The following is a 25,103-nucleotide window of genomic DNA, read 5'->3' as shown; positions in this document are numbered from 1 at the left end:
CACTCTGTCCACGCTATTCCACCATGGGAGGCAGTGCACACTACATCAGGGCTTCACTCTGTCCACGCTATTCCACCATGGGAGGCAGTGCACACTACATCAGGGCTTCACTCTGTCCAAGCTATTCCACCATGGGAGGCAGTGCACACTACATCAGGGCTTCACTCTGTCCACGCTATTCCACCATGGGAGGCAGTGCACACTACATCAGGGCTTCACTCTGTCCACGCTATTCCACCATGGGAGGCAGTGCACACTACATCAGGGCTTCACTGCGCACTTACAGCCCGTCCTTTCTCTTGCAGGCTAAAGTAGCGTTTAATCGCCAGGCGCGTGCCAGGGGTGGCCGCGCCAAGCTGCAGAAGCTCACTCGGCTGGAGGAGCGCGTGTGTGTGCTCATGGGAGCCCGTGTGATTGTCCCCACAGCGTGCGGAGTATCCGACCCTCCACTGCCCGGCAATGGTAAGGACCTCGCCTTTTGGCCCTCTCGCGTCGCACTGGCCCATCCGACCTACCTCCTTTGCCACTGTCCCACCAATGCGCTGAATGCCACCAGTCCTAACTCCCTCGCTGACGCCGTCTCCTCACTCTGAAGCTACTCTTGTGCATTCCTGCTTTCAGCTGGTGACGACCAGGACCCTGAAGCTGCCAGTGACAGCACCTCCGACCAGGAGGAGGAGGAGGAGCAAGCCGAACCTTCGGGGGAACAGTCACGTCCCGCAGGAGAGGAGGAAATGCTTGACACCTCCTCACTGGACGAGTGCCTGGAGGAACTGTCGCAGGGCAATGCAGCTTCTGGGACCAGTGGCGTCCAGCCACCCAGGAGCCGTGCGCGTGGCCCGCGGCCTTCCCCCCAAAGGGGGGAAGGATCAGAGGGGAGTGCTGCTGTTCGGCACACTCGCCGCCACCAACGCGGCAAGGGTCCCCTAGTTCGGCCCCCTCCTCCCCAGCGGGAGAGTCGCGACTCCAGTCCGGACACCTTCACCTCGGAGGAGGTGCGGAAGCTGGATAAGATGGCCGAGGATACGGACCGGCGCCACACGGAGCTCATGAGCGTGGTGGGGCGCATGCCTGAGGCCATCGAGTCGCTGGCGACCAGTGTGCGCGAGTTCGGGGCAGCAACTGCCGCGAGTGGCCGCATGCTGACTGATGCCGTCAAGACCCTGGCGGCTGTGACGCGCGCGCACACCAGGACCACAGGGGCACTCACTGCTGCCACACGCGCTGTCTCAGGCAGGCAACGCCAGGGCAGCCGCCGCGCTGGACCATCCCAGCAAGCCGCCCCTCGGCTGATTGTTGCGGATCCTGCAGTGCGGGCCCGGCCGAGTGCCACCGCGCCACAGCACCAGCCAGCGCATCCCAGACGCCAGCTGGCCCACATTGCGCCATCCGTCGCCGCCATTCCCCCACTGGGGCGTCAAGGGCAAGCGGCTGCAGCTGATGGTGGCCAGGCTCAGGTGCGCCACTCAGCAGATGGCCCCTCGAGGCCCAAATGCTGTGTAGGCCGCCCCCCAGCGGCATCTGGCGGAAGGGCATCTGAGCCTCAGGCGCCTTCCCCCAGCCTCGCAGCAGCCACTGGGCAGAGCTTGCGAAGGAGCAGCAGGCCGGGCAGGGGAGGCAAAAGGCTGGGCAAGGTCTCGCCCTCGCGGGCCACTCAGTAGAGGGTGTGGGCAGCTTTCCTTTTATATGGCGGTGGCCATCTTTATTTTGCCCATGGTTGTGTTGTTGGAGGGCTTATTTTTTGCGTTAGGCCGACGTTGAGGCCCGGTTTGAAGAAAGGTGGAGTGACTCCTCCCCAGTTTGTGGGAGTGAGTCGTTTGTTGGGCTTTTTGTGGGGCCCGTTTATTGTTTTTGGGGATTCATGTGGGAAGGGCTTTTCATTTTTGTGTAATAAAAAATTATCTTTATTCATGCAGTCTCCATGGTTGTTCTTCTTAGTGTTTGTTGGCTTCGCCGGCTGAGGGCTTGCGGAGCGGCTGCATTCATCTTCCCTCATGGCCCCTGGCCATTCCCTGACAGGGGGCTTAGAAGTACCGTGTAATAAGGTGGCGTCGTGCGGCCCTTGGCCCTGGTCGCTCCCTCCTGGGAACGTACTCCTGCTCCTCCTCCTCCTCCTCCTCATGCTCCTCCTGCTCCTCCTCCTGAGGTGCTGGTCCAACGTCAGGTGGCAGTGCCTGAGTCCTGCGGATAGCCAGGTTGTGTAGCATGCAGCAAACCACCACAAATTGGGAGACCCGGTCCGGCGAATACTGGAGAGCTCCTCCGGAGCGATCAAGGCAGCGGAACCGCTGCTTGAGGACCCCAATAGTTAGCTCGATGATGTTGCGGGTGGTTTGATGGCTCTCGTTGTAGGCCTCTTCAGCAGCGGTCCTGGGCGCGCGGAGCGGGGTCATGAGCCAGGTGCACAAAGGATAGCCTTTGTCCCCGAGTAGCCATCCTCTTGGGGGAGGCTGTGCCTGGAATATGTCATGCACAGTACTCTGCCGCAGGATAAAGGCATCGTGGCTGCTGCCTGGGAAGCTGGCATTGACTGCCATGATGCGCTGCTTGTGGTCACAGACCAGCTGCACATTCAGAGAATGGTAGCCCTTCCTGTTGCGATACTGCTCGCCATGCTCCAGAGGGGCCCGCAAAGCCACATGCGTACAGTCAATGGCGCCCTGCACCAAGGGGAATTCCCCGAGTCTGGAAAATCCCAATGTGCGCTGATGCTGGCTCTCCAGGGCCATGGGGAAGGAGATGAATTGGCCTCTCCTTCTGAACAGTGCTTCGGTCACCTGGCGGATGCAGTGATGCGCGCCGTACTGGGAGATGTTTGCTATGTCCCCAGCAGCGTATTGGAAGGAGCCGGTGGCATAGAAGTTCAATGCCACCGTCACCTTCACTTCCACCGACAGAGACGTCCTGCACCTGAGCTTTGGCCGCAGATCTCGGCGAAGCAGGTGGCAGATCTCTGCAATCACCTCCTTTCGGAATCGGAGCCTTTTAACACATCGCGCGGCACTCATGTTTAGGTAGGAGCGCTGCTGGCGGTATAGCCTGACTGGGTAAGGCCTACGTGGCCGACGCCTGTAGCCCCCTCTGCCTCTAGCCAGGGCTGCCCCTCTCACAATGCGTCTGCGAGCCCTACGGACATGGAGCTGCAGCTCCGCGTTGGCACCCCATGCAACCCCCATCAAATCCTGGCAAACACTCTAATTTCCAAAAGGCCACTTGCAGCGCTCTGGCCTGAGTCCAAAAATACCTGGCTCTTGCTGCTTGAAACCAGTTAGTTATCCTCCTTGTTGTGTCTCCAGAAATGCGTTGCACAAGAGTGTTTTCTGAAAAAAGGCTGGCCTTTATACTGGAGAGTACGTCCCCTTTAATTTGCGCCCCCCGGGGCCCGCGCTGGTTGTGTTGCGTTCCTTTTTCCAAATGCTCCGGCCGCCAGCCGCACAATGGGGCGGTCCGACTGAAGTTTGGAATCGGGGCGCACAAAGGGCGTTGCACGAGGATGTGACGTCATTTTCTGCGCGCGCATCTGGGCGGGCGCTAAACTTTGCGCCGGCGCTAACGGGCAACTTAATTTGGGGCGGGGCGCAAACTGCGCTGCGCCCGGGCGCTACACGCATAGCGCCCGAAAATCACTTCTCTTAAGGCGCTAACTGCTGGCGCAAGCGACTGAAAATCTAGCCCTATGCTTTTTAAAATGAGCACTTAAATACTTTATGCAAATTATGGAATTAAAGAAATTGATACACGAAACAGTAACTTTTAATCCTGATGCCATAATCTATATAGATTATGGGCAATATCTGTGAATGTCCTGATTCAGAGTTTCAAATTGGCATTTTCAAATCAAGTTCCTGAATTTGTGTACCCCAAAATTTGCTTGTTTTATTTTGTGATCCCCTTTCAATAACATTTTAAAAGAAGTTTCTTTCTTTACAATTATTAATGAGCTAGAAATTTGGTATGTTAGCGCCTCCTGTTAGCGCCTGGCGGGGGCGCTAACGGGGCGCTAAGGGGTTAGCGCCCGGGCACTAAGGGGTTAGCGCCCGGGCACGGCGAATGCAACGATGCCCGCGAACTTCAGTGCCGGTTTAGCGCTGACGCTGACTCTTAGCGCTTGGGCCTCTAGCGCCTCGCAGATCGTGATGTCATAAAGTGCGCAGCACCCCATTATCGCCCCGGATGGAAAATTCACTCGCGCCCCCCTGGGGCTGTAATGGCAGTCACCCAGGTCACCTTGCAAAACAGAACTGATGACAACTAGCTTGTGCAACATCTTTGGCCTTTCCCTTTAAGCGAGGGAAGCAGCCTCTGTGATGAAAGAGTGCCGTTTACAATGCGCTCGAAATTGTTTAGCGCTCTGCCGCTACCGCCCTGCTCTCGGACTTTAGCGCCCTAAGAGAAGTGTTTAACACGTGATTTAATGCTCCACTTCCTTCTTGGAGCGCTAAAACTGAATTTTGCGGGAGGCGAGAATGATTAGCGCCTGGTGCTAATTTTTCAACTTTCAAAGTTTTAGCACCCCAAACAGGGCTATACCGAATTTCTCTCCCAATTATTATCTTTAAAAGAATCACTAATGGCTGCAATTTGAAAACACTGATTCAGTTCAAGCTTTTGCCCAGAAAAATCCACTGTGTGTCTCTGGCTGTTAGTGAACAGAATGTTTCCTCTACAGCTCATCTGTGATGTTGGCTGAAGCCTTTTGTTGAAACGTACAGTGATGATGTTTCAAGTAAATGCCAGAAGAATCATTCTGGGGCATTAATTGCATCAAATCTCTGGAGTAACATCAGCGAGCTACCAATAAAAGGTTTCTGGAAGAATTAGACAGGATAGGGTGACGACTACACATTCGAGTTCACGCTGTTCATATGTGCAATACCTGCAACAAATAGCCATTTTTAGCATTATAATAAGAATAGACTGAAATGAGGAAGAGCAGTTACCTGAAACCATTCAATTGTAATTTTCTCCTTGTAGATCTTCCATTACTGAGATAGTCATCCATTTGTTTGTGTTGTCATGCATGGGAAATTTCTGTGGCTGCTTTGTATGTTTTTTTTAAATGAGGTAAAACAATGACCAAACCTATTATGACTGCGTTTATAACTTACTTTCTGTAAATTAAAAATAAATTTAAACATCAAAAACAATGTAATTAATTATGACTGACTGGAAGTATTATGTAATTGCTACACCATAAGAGACAAAGAGTAAGAGGTTTAGTTTGAGAATGTACGGCAGGGTGTGCGGAGTTCGGTGGCTCAAGTGCTTCGGCACTTCATGCATCATTAAAACGGTCTACATTTGAGTCCCAGGCTTGCAATGTGGCTGCTAGAAATCTGAAGATGGAGCTGTGGTTGAGGCTATACTAAAGGCCATTGAGACTCAATTCTAATTATCGAATTATAGACCATTTGAACATGTTTTCATTAAACTCATCAGGGAGACTAAAGCACTGAATGAAGGCTCTCCAACTACCCTTAAAGACAAAGCAATATCCTTAGCCTAGAAATGTATGTTGCTCTAACCCTCTTAAATCAGCTCGATGGGTTTCATCACAGAATCATTGAAATTTCAGCATAGGATGAAGTCGTTTGACCATTCATACCTGTGCCTGTGTCAGTGCCAATGCCAGTTCCTCTGAGGGTATGGTGGTATATGGTACTTGGCCAGCAACCCAGAGGTCATTAGTTTAAAACCCACCATAGCAAGCAGTGAAACTGAATTCAATAAATTTGGTGATTTTCTGGGCTGGCACCAGGTAAAATGACCATAAAATCTGGCAGATTATCATAAATGGCTCATTAATGTCCTTCAGGGAAGGGACCATCCAGTCTGGTCGACAAATGACATCAGCCCCACACTACATGGTTGAATCTTAATGCTCTCAGAGCAATGAGGGATAGACAATAAATATTGCCCTGCCAATGTTGCCCACATCCCAAGAACATTAAAAAAAAATCCCATTTCTCTCTAATCTTTCTCTGTATCCCTTTGTGATTTTCTTCAAGTGTTTATCTAATTTCCTCTTAAATGCTATGATTGACTCAGCTTCAACAGCAATTTGTGGTAATAATAATGCATTCCCTTCTTTCTTTTTTCTCATTGCCTATTTGACCTTGACTTTGGTCACCTCTTCTAACTTTAAGAGTGTCAGCCGTGGCTCTGAGTCTGAAGGCTGTGGGTTCAAGTCCCAACTCCAGAGACTTTAGCACAAAAATCTAGGCTGACACTCCAGTGCAGTACTGAGGGAGTGCTCCACTGTCAGAGGTGCTGTCTTTCAGATGAGATGTTAAACTGAGGCCCTGTCTGCTCTCTCAAGGTGGATGTAAAAGATCCTACGGCAGTATTTCGAAGAAGAGCAGGGGGGTTATGCCCGATGTCCTGGCCAATATTTTACCCTCAATCAACATCACTAAAACAGATTATCTGGTCATTATCACATTGCTGTTTGTGGGAGCTTGCTGTGTGCAAATTGGCTGCCAGGTACATTACAAGTGACTACACTTCAAAAAAGTACTTAATTGGCTGCAAAGTGCTTTGGGACGTCCGGTAGTTGTGAAAGGCACTATACTAATGTAAGTCTTTCTTTTTTTTTGTCTCCCCTATTTGTGCTCAATGTTTGTTGTTCTCCACTTTAAAGCATTGTTGTCTATGTTAAAGATGCAATATAGATGGCGGGTTGTTGTTTTTGGTAATAGTGCAGAATGCAATACTGACAGCAGGAATAAGGAGAGTTTTACTCTATTGAAGATCACTGGGTTAGAAATTGCACTTCTGTTTATCACCAAAGTACGCCTGGTCTGACTAGGCGTTCCTCTGCCAATGCTGTAAAGGGTCCCACTGAGGATTAGAAAAGTGGGAACTCCTGACGTAGCTAGTCCTTTCCCAATGCTATTCCTTGCTATTCCTTCCTATGCTGATGGCCATATCTGGAGCAGGCTGAGGTTGCATTCAGCAGGTCAAGCAGAATTCCTGACATTAAGCTAGGATCTGGTGTTTCTGGGTCCCGGCCCAGTTTCTTACTCTAGTGGTGGACTGAGGTTATGGTGAGATTCGCTAGAAAGACTGTGGATTTTTTGGGTCAAGAAATCTAACAACAAAACCTCTGAAAAAATGTATAAACAATAGGTAACTATAGGTATTATAGTATTGAAAATAAACATTGCTTAAGAGTATGTTCAAGACTGTTAACATATTCTTGTTTGGATGATATTTATAACTGGCTCAAGGTTTGCTCTTGCAGTTCATATCATCCTAACCCCTAAAGACCTTAAAACTACACTGGGCAAAGATTAGCAATAATAACTGTTAATATATTCATGTGCAATTCCTTTCTCCACTATTTTAACGGAGGCACAAACATGTTTATTTTAAACGGAAGGAATTGCCTACAAACATGTTCAGGCTTTGTATGCTAACTTTCACACAGCCAAGTTTTGTTACTGCCTTGTTACTTACAGTCATTGGCTAGGCTCTATTTAATATATGCTTCACACACTAAGGGGTTTAGCGCACCAGATAGTGTACTTGTGTAAAATTCATTTCAGCTCTATTTTATTAATTTATTCACAAACTTCTTAACTAGTGTGCCAAAGATAGCATTCAATGGAATTTCAACTGACAAGTTGGTACGTCATACTCTTCATAATTGTTAAAGCTAGTCAATAAATACCAAATAATTCTAACATGAAGACTGAAATTTTAGTTGTGTTATGCATTAATTAAACTGTATATATGGGCTGGATTTTGCTGGGGTTCAGCAGGCATGATCGGTGGCAGGTCGGGTGGGAAAGTTTTTTTTCCCCAGTGGGTCGGGACCCCGCTCTCAACCCGCCGCTATGCGTCTTTACCGAATGTCGCGTCTGTCAGCACTGAGCAGACCCGACATGCAGCGACGGGGGAGGCAATTAAACTCATTAGTGACTTGTTTACAGCCATTTATCAATGGTTTTTTTCCCAGCTTTTTAGATTTGACAGGTCGCCCACCAGTTTCCTGCTGTGCCTAGACCATGTCTGTGAAGCTGAGGCAGGAGGTCAGTGGCCATTGAATCAGCTGATGACTTGACAGCTTCAAATGTCAAGTCAAAGCTCCCAGATGATTGAGACATGTTCCCTCAACCACTAGCTTCTCTAAACTGCATTTCCACTACAGATTCAAGATGCTGCAAGTCTTTACACAAGTCTCCATCCAGTCTGACCTCATTACCTCTTCCACCATTGACAGATCGCTTCTGTCATCTCTACTTCACCTGCCATTACATCAGCATGGGTGCCCTTTATACTCTCTCACCTTGGTCCTCAAAATCCCACCACAATCAGCCCCAACACCAGCAGCACCAGGCACACCAGCAGCACCAACAACAACACCAACCTTCTCCACAATCAATTGATGCTGCACAGGGCATCAGCACCCAAGCACATTGCTGCCCGGGAGGCCAGGGATGGCCTCACCAAAGCCAGTTTTACTTCACTTGACGCTGTATGCCCTCATTGCCACATGATGCACCAGGTTGGTACCACCCCACACCAACACCATAAAGCATCCCTACAATGCCCAAGCCATTCTTTTCACACTCATCACCATTGTGGGGGGTACAGTTATGTCTCACCATTCACTGCAACTAACTAAGCCATTTCCAAAGGGGCACACAGATCTGTCCAAGAATGAAAAGTGTTGAAAATAAAGGTTTCAATGTTTGACACCACATTAACAGAAACTTTACATGAACATTGCATAAAACAGCCAAGTGCCTACCCTTGTGTGTTGTTAGTTGGTATGATTGCACTAGGATGAGGGTGAGTGTGAGGGGTGGCTAGTGAGATGGGGAAGTGATAATGTAGATAGAGAGGGATGGGCGGAGGTGCAAGGTAAGTTGGTGTGAGTAAGGATGTACAGGAGTAGGGTAGGGAAGGCAGAGTTATGGGGATGTGATGAGAGGCACAGCAGGATGAGGATGAGTGTGGCTTTGTACTAACATTTCGTGCTCTACTGAGATCATTGAAACGTTTGTGGCACTGCACCCAGGTCCTCCTGACCACATCCCTGCTTGTGCCCTCCTATGCAATGTGCAACCAGGCTGTGTTGATCTCCTGGGGAGGTCTCTTCCGCCCATGGGAAGGGAAGAGGACCTTCCTGTGTGCTGTGACTCCCCCCCATAAGCATATGGACAGAGTAATGGGAGAGCCTGGGTGCATCCCTGTGCCTTTGTGCAGTGATTGTCAGTGTTTACAGCACCTCAATGCTGTAGAACACTGACAGCACAAATGTCAAAACAATTTTGGACATGGTCCCTTTAAGGAAACCGGCTGATGACGCGTCATCAAGTGATGTCGCCAGACCCGCTACCTCTAATTGGCTGGGAAACGCGCTGGGCGGGCTTAATAAGCCCCATCAAGGGAAATTCATTTCAGCCAGTGGGATGGAGCCAGCAGCGGGGTCGGGACCTGTCACCGACGTCGCCTGCCGAGGTTAGCAGAATTGCAGCCTATGAATGTGGTAGATCAATAATAAGGCTGAACGTTTTGACAACACCCTATATAATTACAGTTAACACAGGTACTCAGGGGATCTGGAAGTGAACTAGTAGGGAATTAGAACATGCACACCAACTTGGTCCATGTAATAATGGTGATTCCCTCTGCATCATCTCCCCCATCTCCACCACAGATCTTCGTATAAAAATCCGGTTCATTTATAACACTTTTAAAGATTTACAAAAGAGAGGGAGACAGAAGGAGGGAGGGAGGATGGGAGGGAGGGAGGGAGGGAGGAAGGAAGGAAGGAAGGATAAAGATTCATACCTGTCCAATTATACCAGGAATTTTAGGTACAGGTTTTCCTTTCTGGTGAGACATTGTTGGTGGGCTCTGTCCATCCCACTTTTGCAGCTCTTCAATGCTTTTTAAATACAACAACGCCTTCAATCCTGTGCAGTAGTCTTCAATTAATGTGAAGTCTTGATTCTGAACAGCACTGCATATCTGTAAGTACACAGGTTATTTTAATATTGTGTATACAGTTAGTTTTATTTGTTTACAATATATATTTTTAGATATACCATTTTAGCTGTTGGGGGACAAAGATCTTAATGAGGGTGCAGAACGATGAACGTAACCCTTGCTTCTATCTAAAAATCCTGCAGATTTACTTAAATGTTGACCTTTTCAAATCCATTTATTGTACCATCATATTCTAAGGCTATTTGTAAATGCAGCTTTATGAAATGATGTTCTGACTTGCTTTAAACGCTATAATTATCATCACTTATAAAAACAGATTGAAATAAACTGGAATGTCATAGAAATATAGGAAAGTACAGGACGTGAAAAGACTCTGCAGTCCATCTGGCCTGTTCAAAAAAACTAATAGCTCTCAATTGCGCACTCTTATCCAATTCTTCCTTACTTTTTCCACATTATCTTCCTCCATTAACTCCCTGGACAGTTCATGTCACACATTCACGAACCTCAGTGTAAAGTAGTTAAATCTCAACTGCATATGCACCTTCCTTCCTCTAAGGTTGAGCTAATGTCCCTTGCTTCTAGAATTTGGGCCAATCTTGAGCATATTATCAGGATTCAATTTATCTATTCTTATAAAAATCCTGATCATTTGAACCATCTCTCCCCTCAGCCTTCTCGTCTCCAAAGTAAACAATCTCAGGCTCTTCAAACCCTCCTCATAGCTTAGGTGCATTAAGTGATTGGTTTAGTTGCCCTTTTCTGCATTGCTTCCAATGCCTGGATATCCTTGCCATAGTGCAGTGACCAGTATTTAACACAGCATTCCAGGTGCGACTATACCAGTGCCTTGTACAGACACATTATCATCTGTTGGGATTTGTGATCTATCCCTCTGGCTGTATATTCTAAGATCTGGTTGACTTTCCTTACTACTGATTCACAATACACTGTTGATTTTACTGAACTATCTACCAAAGCCCCAGATCCCTAGTGCGTTTTGTTTCGTATCCTAGAGCCATTTAGCTTGTACTCCCACTGCTTATTTCCCTTTCTTAGTCTCATTACCTTGCATTTGTCCATATTAAATGCCATTTGCCATTGATCAGCCACTTCACCAGATCCCTTTGTTTATGGATTCCTGTTGTCTATTGTTTGCCCATCCCACCACTAAAATTTGGTGCAATTTGCAAATTTAGAGTTTTTGTTTCATGCCCCAGCACCAAATCATTTATATACTTCGTATACAGCAATCAATCCACTTGCCATGTCAATGCATCTCCATTCACAACAGCGCTTTTTCTTTTTCTGATTTAGCCAATTTTCAAACCACCTCAGAACTTTTCCTCCGATCCCATGTCTTCCTACCTTGTGGTATTATTGCTTGTGTGGCACAGTATCAAAAGCCTTGCTGAAATCTGAGTATCATGCCCACAGAATTTCCATTGTCAACAAGATCTGTCATTTTGCCTGCAGTTTTCTGGATTTTCTTAATGTCCCTTTTTAAAGGTTGATGCTACATTAGCTCCTTTCTAAACCTCGAGCACTACTTCCATTTCTAATGATTCCCTCAAGATAGTGGCATGGCTGTGACCAACTTTGGTGGTCATTTCTTTAAATACTCTTGAATGATGTATATGCAGCCCTGGTGCCTCGTCTTCCTTTAACTTCCTCAGCCTATCAGCAAATGCTTTATCTGAAATTTCTATTCCTTTTAGTACTTCCTATTTTCTCCATTCTCTACCTCTCCGCCTGAAATTCAATTTCACAACTGGGAAAATGTCCATGGCCACCTTCATGAACACAGAAAAGAAGAATTAATTTTGCACATTGCTTATTCCTTGGTCACTTAATATTGTCAACGTTTGGATCATTCAATGGCCCCACCATTTCCTTCTTTACTTGCTTGGTATATTTATAGAAATACTTGACATTTCTCTTAATATTCTTTGCTTTCTTAATGTCATTTTCTGCTTTAGTTCTGTTATGTCACCAGTGATGCATTCTGAAAAACCACAGATGTGCCATTTTAGTTTATATTAGCTTGCCTTTACTTCAACATTAATTCTATGGGGCGAATAATGAGCACCAAGTTCTGGCTGCACTTGTCGAGCCGCAGCAGACTTCACTCCACAACATGAGGTCAGCTAATTTAAATATTTCGATTGTGATCTCAATACATAGCATCAATGTTCCCTCTAATTTTTTTTGGCGCCTCGCGGCTCCTTTAAGGGGCTGCGCGGGCCATTCAAAATACCGTGCACGCGGGGTTGCGTGGGATCCCTGGAGCGCTGCACAGCCACGCAACAGAAAGGGAGTGTTCCATAGCATGTGATGTGCTGGGAAAGTGGTGAGGTCATGGGCACAGGGTTATTATATACCAGCAGCCATTCAAGGGCTTCTGGCTGTCCTTACAATGGTGTCTTTTTTTTTTGAATGGCTCCAGGAAGGATGACCCAGTTCATAGATTGAACATTGGCGCCCATGCAGAATGAAGTCCTGCACAAAGGGTGGCCCTATGTGCAGAAGGGCATGTCTCCCTTGAAGCATCCATTTCAAATGGGCACTGAGCATCTGGAGCACTGTTCAGGTTTCTATCTCATCAGCATGAAACTTGGAACTTTGCGAGCCTTGCATATGATCTGGGCATAGGCTCTCAATGCACAAAATGTATCTGGCCTGCACTGTCAAGTGCACTGTACATGGGATGTGAAGTAGAGCTCAGGCCTCTGTTCCCGAATAACACAGGGCTGAAGTACCCATAGCATTTTGAGTGATTCCCATCACATTATTGGTCCCTAAGTGAGTCTCGAGTGTCTTTCCACTTTGGACTGTATTGCAGGTCCAATACGTTTGTGTACGAAATTAATCATGCTAAAAGCTTACTAATTTGTGCTCAATTTTTTAAATCATAAATAAAGCAAATTGATGTTTTATGCCCTGTACTTTATTACTATTTGTAGGGGATTGACTCTGTCCAATGCTCATCTGCAAAACTTCAATGATGGGATCATTTTTTTTTGCAACAAGTTTGAAAAAGCAAATTGCAAATAGTTGGTAACTTATTTCACATTAAGTACTATTTATCTCTTTCCAACCTTCCTCTCTTTACTATATCTCCACCAAAAATGCATATCTGTCTGTAATACAAACATACAAACAATGATGGACAAGTAAACACCCTTTGGCCCATCCATCCTGTCCCACATGATTGTGATACTGAATGTATCACAATATATACAGTCCCCACCACACCCGAAACCATGTGAGCCCCTGGGAGAGGCGAAAAAACAGATAAAAAACAGATGCTACATTATGAATAACAAAGGTGTTAGAGGTTATACATATAAACATTTGATGTAACTTAATTTATATGCAAGGCACATGAGTTGGAGCTGCTGTCACACGCCGTTTTGAGGTTGGCTAAGTGTTTCTGATGTCTATGATTACATTTAGGTTTTAACTAAATCAAACACCATTAATCAAATATGGTTTTGATTGCATCTTTAGACTGTTGTTTACTTCTGAAAGTCGTCAACTCTGCAGCATTCTGAAGATGCAGTAAATGTGGTGTTTTATACCTCTGAAGAACTTGCAGCAGCATTTTACAACAAATAATGCAATGTTTTTGTTTCTGAAAGTAAGATGTATATCATTTTATTCAATATCATAACATATTGATGAGAAAACAAAATGCGTTTCAGAAACTAGGGGGAAAATTTCAAAAATTAGGGCGCGGCGCTGCTCACGCCTCCCGCGAAATTCAGATGGAGGTTAGCCGCAGCAGTAACCGTTAGCACCCCACTGCACTGCGCCTCCGGCGATGACATCATCACCGTGCGCAGCGCCCCGCTCGCACCCCAGCCGCAAAATTGGGTTGCGCCCCCTGACCTACCGCCGGACGATATGCCCGACAGGGTCAGGGTGGCGTTTTTGTGTCCGCAGTGGCGCTAATTAAAGGGCAGGTGCCGGGCGGCCATTTTTTTTGGCTGTCTGCCAGCACCTGCCCCCTTCCGCTTTTTCATGCGGGGTGCCGGCCGTGATCGCTCTTGAGTGCCGGGCTCTTTTCCCGGCACTCCACTCCCCGGTGGTCCAGCAGGGCCCCGGTGCGCACTGCGCTAGGCCCCCTCCCCTTTAATCAGGGGAGGGGGCCTGTAATAATGAGCGTTACGTGCCGACGCGCGTGGCGCTGTTGCATGTAGCGCCGCGATATTGAATGGTAGCACCCCAGGAAGGAGGGGAAGCGCTTCCAGTAGCGTCCCGCCTCCTGTTTGGGGTGCTACCACTGAATTTACAGTGCAGTGGATTCAGAACAGTAATCTGTATCTGCAAAACAAATAAATGTGTGCACAGGTAAACAATGAGACGCTATTACATGATGCCTAATAACATAGAGCTGATTTTCTGAGATGATACTGCTGATGGGGAACTTTGTTTGCAAGATTTTTTTTGCAATCACACTTGAAAGCAACAGCCTTCAATAGGTGCTTCCTCAACCAGATTTCCCATTGCTCCTGGTATGGATAGTGCTTGCATTTTATTAACTGAACACTAGATGGCCCCCTGATGTGATAATTACGCTTCAAGGTCTCTCTTGTTTTGCTTTTGCTATTCTTTGACGGAATATTCTCCAGCCTCTGGAAATAAAAGTAACTAATTGTTACCACCCTAATTTAAGTGTTTATTCGGACATAACCGCTCCCTGCACTCACTGAATACCAGTGGGAGTCTATTATAATGGCCCGAAATTTGCGGTGGGTAATGACAGCGGACGAACAGCGTTCACTGTTATTACCCCTTTGAAACTGACTGGAACTTCAGGATGTAGCGCATCCTAACGTGGAAATCCTGAAGTTGCGGTCAGTCGTTCACTGCTCTGACACTGGCTGCGCTGTGGCCGTCCCCACCACCACCCCCCCAACAGAGCCGGCAATCAGTGTAATCGGGGAATCAGTGAAACTGATGAAAACTTGGTCTTTTCCGCCGTAATATCGCTGTTAAATACCCCATTAAATGTTAGACCCTTTTGGATTCGGTGTAACTGGGGTTTTAACAGTGTATTGACTGTTAAACAAACGTTATGGCCCTGAAAAACGAATTTAAATTTTGTGGAGTGTCAAATTTATCCATTTTAATAAAAATTACAATTTTTAAGAAACTTCAAAATTTTTTTTAAAATTTTTTTTAAAAAGATTGTCCATCTTTATTTCAGGTTTGCCTTTTCCCCGTGTGAGAGCCCCACTCTTTGTTTTGCTCTCTGTAACATTTTTAAAAAGTTAGAATCAAAGGCGCTTCTTCACTTCCTGATTCTCTGTCTGTGAGAATTCTGCCTTGTGATCGGCTGTTTAGACAGCTTGATGACGTCACAGCAGATCGCGCGAGGGAATCCCCATTAACTTACGCTGATTTCAACTAAACGTCGGCAAAGCCGGACTTCTCGCCACAGAGATCGCGAGATTGCTTCGTGGCCAGCGGCGAACGCCTTTGCTTCGCTGCTGACTGCAAATTCTGGGCCATTGAGTGGCAGGGCTATATATTGGGAATCAGGACTGCATTGCCCTTGATTTTCCATTCATAATTCAGCAGGCCTGTGACTTTAAGATATGCATTATCAGCGCACGAGGCTTCTTACTGGTGAACTGGGAAAATTGGCCCTTACATCTATTCATATTCACCCCGATTTGGTGAACATGGCAAAATTGCTGGTAGGACCACTGGGGCTGTGGCTGAGAGCGGACTAATAGCAAGAAAGGTGGGACCTTGACGAATATTGCACGATCAGACCCTGCCATTCTTTATGATAGGTGTCCGTTGGTGCTCAATGTGCGCAGGAAGCAGTACAGTTGGCCGGGCACAGGGAATCTGGTCAGGCAGCAACTCTTAAAGGCTGTTGCTTACCATTAAAGGGGAGGGTATTTTATGATGGCGAAAAAAAAACACAAGAATGCGAGGAGCAACGTGGGTAAAACTTCCCCATTCGAAGATGTTGCTTTGGATGTCCTGCTGCAGGAAGTACAGCTAAAAGGGTGCCTATACTTGGTGCTGTAAAAGCTGAACCCCGAAATTCCTGGATGGAAGTTGCAGACACAATGGCCCAGAAATTGTGGTTGCAATGGTGGCGAAACTGTCAGCGTTCGCCGTCATTACAACCGTGAATCTGACAGTGACCTCTGGAGTGCGCATACGGGCAGTTAAATGCTGAGATCCAGAACATGCTGTCAATCATTCTCTGCTCCTCCACACAGCGCGCTGTTGAACTCCCCGCAGCTGGCAATCAATCGAAATCACTGAACTGATGAAAACTTCCCCTTTTACGCTGGAATATTGCTGTTAAAACCCCCTGAAAAAGCTAAGGCTGGTTGAGTGAGGTGTAATAGGGTTTTTAACAGCATACTGAGTCATGTTTACTGCTGAACAACCGTTCTGGCCCTGAAAAACTAATTTTATATTTGTGGAATGTCAAATTTTCCATTATGATAAAAATTCCATGGTTTTTAACATAATTTTTTTTTTTTAAGTTTGTTTATGATATTTCATCTTCTACATTAATCCCATGTGTATGTCCCAATCTTTATTTCTCTCTCTGTAAAATGATTAAAAAGTGAAGGAAAATCAGTGCATCGTCGACCTGAAACATTAACTCTGTTTCTCTCTCCATAGATACTGCCTGACCTGCTGAGTTTCTCCAGCATTTTCTGTTTTTATTTCAGATTTCCAGCATCTGCAGTACTTTCTTCTTGTATTAGTGTTTAATTCACTGCCACCTCTCTCCCAGGAATGTCCACCTTGAAGAAGTTCTGCTCTTCTCTCTGACGGGATTTCCGTTTGTCTCTTTTACCTTGTTCATCTTCATCGCTTTCTGTCTCCCTTCTTATGTTTGATCAGGTATCTACCAATACGCGCTTTCAAAGTTACATATCATTCCTCAGCAACTGTCTCCGGCTCTGACTTACTCCACGTAGATTCCAACTGAAATTACAACCCTCGTGTTTTGGATCCACCCAGGACTACAGACATCTCCAAGATATTCAGCGTTCCTCGAACCACTGCTCTCGCCGTAACCTGAGATCCACGCTGAATGCCATGCGACGCCACATGCACACCCTCGACCTCTCTCTTCAGCAGCACCAACTCACTATCTCAAAGCTGTCCTGGTCTGCAGTTCCATTTCATCCTTCGCCTCATCCGGCGCTTTAACAAAAAACTTTTTTTCTTCCTTTCAGGTGTCAAGGATCGCAAGCTTCAACAACTCTTGGACACCAACGCACCTCCAGAACCTTCTTCCCCTTCACTTTCCTCTGACCGCATCCCTTCTCCCAATCTCACCCCCTGCCGCGTTTTCACTATCTGACCCGAATGATCAGTCCTTAGCAAAGGCCTGAGCTTCATCCCCTTACGCCCCCACCTCAATGAATTTCGAGCTCGGCACGATGCTGAGCTCTTTTTCCGCCGCCTTCATCTCCGTGCCCACTTCTTTAGCCAGGAGTCTTCCCCCCGCACAGCTGACCCTTTCTCCCGCTTTCAGAATTCTCGTTCTACCCGGACCCCTCCCTCTGGCCTCTTAACCTCTCTAGATCTTTTCATTGCAAACTGCCGGCATGACATTGGCCGTCTCTATTTCTCTGCTTCCCTCACTCACTCCAACCTACCTCTCTCTGAACTTGCAGCACTCCATTCTCTCAGATCCAACCCCAACATTGGCATTAAACCTGCTGACAAGGGTGGTGCTGTTGTTGTTTGGCGAACCGACCTCTACCTAGCGGAAGTTGAACGCCAACTCTCCGACACCTCCTCCTACCTCCGCCTGGACCATGACCCTACTACGAACATCAAGCCACCATTTCCAAGACTGTCACTGACCTCATCTCCTCTGGAGATCTTCCCCCCACGGCCGCCAACCTCATAGTTCCCCAACCCCACACAGCCCGCTTCTACCTCCTTCCCAAGATCCACCAACAGGACTGCCCTGGTAGACCCATCGTTTCAGCCTGTTCTTGCCCCATGGAACTTATCTCTTCATATCTCGACTCTATTTTTTCTCCCCTCATCCAGTCTCTTCCCACCTACATCCGCGACTCTTCCGACGCCCTCCGCCACTTTAACAGTTTCCAGTTTACTGGCCTCAACCGCCTCCTTTTCACTATGGATGTACAATCCCTCTACACCTCCATCCCCCACCAGGATGGCCTGAGGGCGCTCCGCTTCTTCCTTGAACAGAGGCCCGACCAGTCCCCATCCACCACCACCCTCCTCCGCTTGGCTGAACTTGTTATTACATTGAACAACTTCTCCTTTGACTCCACTCACTTCCTCCAATCAAAGGTGTTGCTATGGGAACCCGCATGGGTCCTAGCTATGCCTGCCTTTTCGTGGGATATGTGGAACATTCTTTGTTCCAGTCCTACTCAGGTCCCCTCCCTCACCTCTTTTTCATTGAGGACTGTATTGATGCCGTTTCCTGCTCTCGCCCTGAACTAGAAAATTTCATTCACTTTGCTTCCAATTTCCACCCTTCCCTCACCTTCACATGGTCCATCTCCGACTCTTCCCTTCCCTTCCTCGACTTCTCTGTCTCCATCTCTGGGGATAGGTTATTGACAAACATTCACTACAAGCCCACTGACTCCCACAGCTAGCTGGACTACACTTGCTCCCACCCCGCTTCCTGTAAGGACTCTATTCCATTCTCCCAGTTTCTCTGTCTCCGCCGCATCTGCTCTGACAATGCCACCTTCCATATCAGTGCTTCTGACATGTCTTCCTTTTTCCTCAACTGAGGATTCCCCTCTACTGCGGTTGACACGGCCCTTGACCGTGTCCATTCTATCTCCCGCACTGCTGCCCTCCCTCCCGGAACCACGATAGAGTTCCCCTTGTCCTCACCTTTCACCCCACCAGCCTCCACATTCAACGGATCATCCTCCGCCATTTCCGCCACCTCACCTCCCCTTTCAGCATTCCGAAGGGACCACTCCCTCCGCGACACCCTGGTCCAATCCTCTATCACCCCCAACACGCCTTCCCCTTCGCCCGGCACCTTCCCATGCAAGCGCAGGAGATGCAACACATGCCCTTATACCTCCCCCCTGTCCAGGGCCCCAAACACCCGTTCCTGGTGAAACAGTGATTTACTTGTACTTGTTGCAATTTAGTACACTGTATTCGCCACTCACGATGCGGTCTCCTCTACATTGGGGAGACCAAACGCAGATTGGGTGACCGCTTTGCGGAACAGCTCCATTCAGCACGTAAGGGGGACCCCGAACTTCTGGTCACCTGTCACTTTAATTCTCTGCTCCACTCCCACTCAGACCTCACCGTCCTCGGCCTCTTGCATTGTTCCAATGAAACTCAACTTAAGCTCGAGGAACAGCGCCTCATCTTTCGATTAGGCACTTTACAGCTCTTTCGACTCAACATAGAGTTCAACAATTTCAGATCATAACCTCGGCCCCTATCATATATATATATATTTTTCCATACTTTTTGTTTGTGTCTTCTTTTCTTCTCTCCCTGCAGCTGTCTTTCATTCTGCCAGCGCAATTTACACTTCATCTAGAGCCATCTTTTGTTTCTTAACCTGTCCCATTACCATCTCCTTTTGCCTTGAATATCTCTTAATGTCTCTTAACCTCTCCTGCCTTCTATCCTATCACAGACCTTTCCATTTGTTCTTTCATCCCCTCCCCCTTTCCCAGCTCCTACACTTGCTTAAAAATCTGTTCCATTTCCTGCTTTTTTCCAGTTCTGATGAAAGGTCATCAACCTGAAACGTTAACTCTGTTTCTCTCTTCACAGATGCTGCCTGACCTGCTGAGTATCTCCAGCATTTTCTGTTTTTAGTACATTTTACTTCCTGGTTTGCTGTCTGTGAGAATTCTTCAATGTGATTGGCTGCTTAGCCAGCTTGATGACATCACTGTTGCTGGACGCTGGAGATCCCCTAGGCTTGGCGTCAGATTCAAATTAACATCGGGAGAGGTGAAATCAATGCCACAGAGCTCGCTAGATCTTTGTGGGCAGCTTTCTTTGATGTCAGCGGCGAGTGCCATCACTTTGCAGCTGACCGCAAAATCCGGGTCTTTGAATACAGTCTTCCAGGTCCAATGGACCTGGGAGAAAATGAACAAGAAAATTTCAAGCATCGGGACGAGTGCAAAGGTGAGCCTACCTGGATTTGGAGGACTCTTACTATTGATCCATAGCATGCATGACACCGACTGCTTTTTATCTGGATCATCCGAAGGGAAACAGCATATGGACCACAGAGACAATCTTTCAGCTTTTTATGTCAGTGTAGCTGCAGGGTACATTTTGTGCACTTAAATAGCTTGTAGTGCCACACATAGTTCTTGCAAGGTGTGTCCTGAAACAACAAGTTGGATATATTTCTTAAGGCTAAAGGGATCAAGGGGTATGGGGAGAAAGCAGGGACCAGGTACTGAACTTGGATGATCAGCCATGATCCCATTGAATGGCGGAGCAGGCTCGAGGGGCCGAATGGCCGACTCCTGCTACTATCTGCTATGTTTCTATGTAACAATGCCATCAGAAACACATTACATGCTGTATTATAATTGATTCTTACAGAAAGGAATGTAGGCTGGACACAGGGCTGGTTGTGCAGCAGCTCTTGTGAAGCCCAACGTTGGTGTGTTTCTGTGTGTTTTCAGAGGGCAGCAGATAACCATTGGGGAAAAAGAAAACAGATTGGAAGAAGGTCTTCGGACTTTAAACAACCGTCTCACTTCAAAGACATTGCTTTCGAAATATCTGGGCCTAAGTCCATCAAAGGAGTGCAGGCAGGAGGAACAATTTGGCAACTTGATGCCTTGCACAGCAAGTATCAGGCTTTTATTAGTTATACAGAGGCATATTTTCACAGTATCTTGGCATCTTACCACAGTTAGAAGGCATTCTCTCCTGACACCATTGTAACACACCTGCCTTTTTTTCTTTCTATAGGACCTTCCCAAGAAATGTTGGCAGGCCCAGGTAGCACCAAGGAATCTAGCACTTCATAGCATGCTGCATCAGACACTCCACATGATGCAGGTACCACGGCAGATCCAAGCACCCTGGAGCATTTAGACAGGAGTTTGAACAGGGAGCACCAGCTGAAGCACTAGTGAGCAGGAGCAAGTGGAGGTGGCAGCAGATGAAAGAAGCAGCTGGCTACAGTAGCAGCCCTAGGCATTCATTAGTTGCATGGCTTAGGGATTGGTACACAACTGGGCCTGCCTTCAGAAAGGAGTTGTTCAATGAGCAAAAGGCCGTCATGACATCTTTTGAGAATGTAATAAACACCCTACAAGGGTTTTTCAGAGAATTTGCAGTAGTATAGTTGCAGTATCTCTGTAGCAATGTGTGGCAGGATCACACGACTGCCGTGCACCTTGGAGCATATGGCAAATCCATAGCTATCTGCTGAGAAGCCCCCAAAGACAGAGGGCCGAAGACCAGACACAGGTTTCCTCATTAATGCTGTGAAGCCATAATGAATTATTCCAAGACATTAACTTGCACAATTATGTTTCTGTGGGCTGACACAACCTGTGCACTGATGGAATGAAAAACCTTTTCTGGTCAAGTAGCCTTTGGGGTTGCTAGGAGAAGCCTGGATGGTCACATGCGCATCATCTACGATTTCATGTGCTGTTGGGAATGCTGCCACCTAGTAAAAGTTCTGTTATCTATCCAGCTGATGCATCCTATCCCTCGGGAATGCAATGCCCCAGCTGTCATTTGCTTAATGCGTCTTTCAATAGCAGATTGCCTGGTCCGACATATGTTCCCTGTGGTGGCTTGGAAGTATCGTGTTTCATTAATGCAGTGATGATTTTCGGAGTTATGGGAAGAGCAATCCCTGTTGTCAAAGGTCCATGTTGCTCAGTCTGGAGCAGATAGCATAGCTCAGTACAGCCTTCCTTGTGAAAGCAGAGGTGCCAAAGACAGGTCTCTTCTGGGATGCCCAAATTAGTCTGCTCGATCTGTAAATGCGGGTCCAAGAATAATGATGGCTGAAAACAAAATGACTGAGGTGCAATGGCACCTGCCTTCCTAGTCTCCATCTTTATTTAGCCTTCTCCTTCAAATTGTGCAGCACGATTGGAGCCCCCAAATGACTTTGTATCCTGAAAGCTTTGTTTGCTGCAGGTGAAATTGCAGCTGCAAGCAAGATTGTTGTAGAAAAAGGAGTGTTAACTAAATACGTTAAAAGTATGGCATATAGAGCAACAGGCATCAATGCAGATGAAACTAGCTGGTAATTAAAAAATAAGTCAAACTTTACCACCAATAGTGAAAATTCTGACATGACTTTCAAAAGCCTAATTCTACAGGCCGGGTCAGCCAAGCACACACGCACTCAATTGATATGGGATAGCTGCACCAAGGGGGTGAAAAATGGCAAGGAAAACGTGAAATCTGGCATGGAACCTATTACCGTCATTTTCAAAGCTCCAGTCAGTCCTATGCTGGTTGGTGGTGTGGCTAATAAAAGGCACTAATTTGTTCAGCACAAAATGAGATACACTGCGCCTTGGATGCATGAACTTCCATGCTCAATCTTACAACAGTCCTGGACAGCAAGGTTTCATGCCGGCAGTGGAGTCCATCAAAATTTACCCTATAAGTTCTCTGCTTTTTATTTGCTGGGATGAGTTTTTATGAATGTACACTCCCAGTGTGGACCCTCACCAGCCGGGAGCATACATCATAAATTTGTATATATATCTCCTATATTTTTCCATTCTTTAATTTATGGATTGAAATTGAGGAGCGGTGGGAGTTGGGGGGGGAGGTGGGAGGGTGGGGAGACAGATTCCCAATATGTATTTCTAGCCAGGTGTGCATAGCGTAGTACTCGTTATAATGAATATTACTCCACCTCTCTGAACATCACAGTTAAAGTTAGTTGCATGGTTTAATGTTAAACTTCCTTCATCCATAAGATGAATAAATATTTTAGGTCTGCATTTCTAAGATCCATACATATTCTGCTCAAATTAGGCTTAATACATGGACACAATATAAATCTTTGAGAAACAAATTCTGCCACTTGCAATTATTTTGCACATTAAAAATGTAAGTAGTACAAGATAATTACATTCTGGTCACTGTTGTGAAAAATTTCTTACATTATACCAGTCTTTCTTATACAATTCATTATTTTGGATTTTCTCTCTTTTCAAGTTGATCAGCTAATAGGAGCATCTTCTAATTTTAGTGTGATAAATCAGTTAAACCGTCTGCTATGACCTCAGCTGGCATGTCTGCCTGTGCTTCAAATCGCTTCGGCATAAAAACATCAAAGGTGGACTTCCTACATAACATATACTTAGGACTAATGTAACTGAATACCAAAATAAATTGAAGCGAGAATTTCTTAGTAGTTTTCAGGCAATTCTAACATCAGGCCCTTTCATCTGTTCTACAACTGTGGCACCACATTGATTGGAACTCCTTTAACGGCATTCGCTCCTTTTACATGCTTGAATCTCAAAGGATTTTTACAGTGATGAAATTCGAGCATTTACCCAAATGGCAACTTGCTTATCTTACATTGGATCTGGGTTTTACTCAGCCACCTCGAACCTGCCCACTTCCTGTTTTAACAGAGGCGGAACGAGTGACCAATCCACTCTCAGGAACCGGGTTGGTTGGTAAAACCTCTCAAGGAGGCTACGTGTCTCCATTTTAACATTATTTCTATTTTTAACTGCTGTCCGCCGGGTTTCCCTGGCCTCGGGAAACCCGGCAGGTAAAAGGAGCTGAGAAGGGCTGGATCCACCAGGTAAGTACCTTTACAGTACCACTTGTGGGCCAGGAGGAGCAGGAGTGTTTCCTCCAGGCTCAAAAAAGCTACCCTGTAAACCACCCCCCCAACCGCTCTGCAATCACCGTCTCCCCCCACCGCACCCCCCACGCGATCTCTGCTCCCCCCCCCACTATTAGACTACCTGCTCTGTGGCTGCGGCCTTGTGCCGCAGGATTTCCCACCCGACAGGCAGCCAGCCTGTCAATCCTGCAGGAAACCTGGAGAAACAAATCCAAACATGCCCTGGAGTTAAAACGCCACAGCGTTTGGGGAAAGTCGTACTTCCGGGTTTCTCAACTATATTTCCTCCTGCCCCCCCACCCTCACCAAACTTGGGCCTCGGTAAATATCAGGGCCAATGATACAACTTTCAAAAATATCTTTTAAGTAAGCAAGTAACCGCGGCCACCATAATGCTCTAAACATATTCTACATCATTAATCTTCAATTGCTTGGTAATTTAATTTCACTGTTCTACATTTTTAAACAGTGTAATTTACTTTTAATCTTTTATTTAGAAAATAAGATTGGAAGATTTTGTGTAAAATTGAAAGGTCAACAGCGTCAATGAACACAGCATAGTAGTTTGGAACTCTTAGGAGATATACTATGAGTAACGGCAATACTCATTATTATATACACAGTATGGTAAATGTCCTAGTAGTACGCTCCCATATAAAATATCCCTGTAATACATCCTCTTTGGTGATGCTGTCACTGTAAATTCTGATACTCTAAATAGTATAAAACGGTCAAACACATGTAGGTCTAGTTTTTCCAAACCTGGAGCAATGCACTGGTATTAATATCTGAGGGAGAAAAAGAAAGAGCAAGCAGGAATCAACATAGAAGGGGAAATGAGGGTAAAGAGAGAGAGAAGGAGTGGAAAAGAGAGAGACAGGAAAAGAGAGAGAGAGTGGGAAAGGAAAAACTGGAGGAGACAGAGAAAGAGGGAGGGAAAAGATAGATGGAATATTCTCAGATGATTGTGAAGAGATGTTATTGACCTTTTCTCCCTCCTTGCATGTGTTAAGTACCTAGCTTATAATTGGCACCTTTCACAGTGGCTTGCTGAGGCTGGAAGAATGTGGGTAGAGAGAACAGAGGTCACAAATCTGTCACGTCTTACATAGCACAGTGAATTGGAACATCAATATGATGCTCCACTACGCCATTCTCTTTTTTATTTATTCATTCACTCCATTTATCTTCTTTCTTTAAATATCTGTTTCACAGCTACCTTAGCTTCTCTCTATTTGTCCTTTATTTATTCACAACTGTGATAAATCCATGTAGTGAGACAAGGAACTTGAAGAGGCGAGGT

At 46.4% G+C, this 25,103-nt stretch overlaps 1 protein-coding gene across 1 annotated transcript in view; it reads right to left on the bottom strand.

The window, feature by feature from the left end:
- LOC147122292 (dihydropyrimidine dehydrogenase [NADP(+)]-like) overlaps window positions 1-25,103 on the bottom strand; it is a 1,139,740-nt gene that overhangs the window by 117,590 nt on the left and 997,047 nt on the right. The window contains exon 20 of the mRNA XM_085983269.1: window positions 9,802-9,981. Coding sequence (XP_085839395.1) covers window positions 9,802-9,981 — 180 coding nt within the window. The remainder of the gene's footprint in view (window positions 1-9,801; window positions 9,982-25,103) is intronic.

The sequence above is a fragment of the Somniosus microcephalus genome, chromosome 3, assembly GCF_052327205.1.
Source record: "Somniosus microcephalus isolate GS21.2 chromosome 3, FLI_Smic_1.0, whole genome shotgun sequence".
Lineage (NCBI taxonomy): Eukaryota > Metazoa > Chordata > Chondrichthyes > Squaliformes > Somniosidae > Somniosus > Somniosus microcephalus.
Note: the sequence above shows the minus strand (reverse complement) of the source record. Positions and strands in the feature narration are given on the sequence as shown.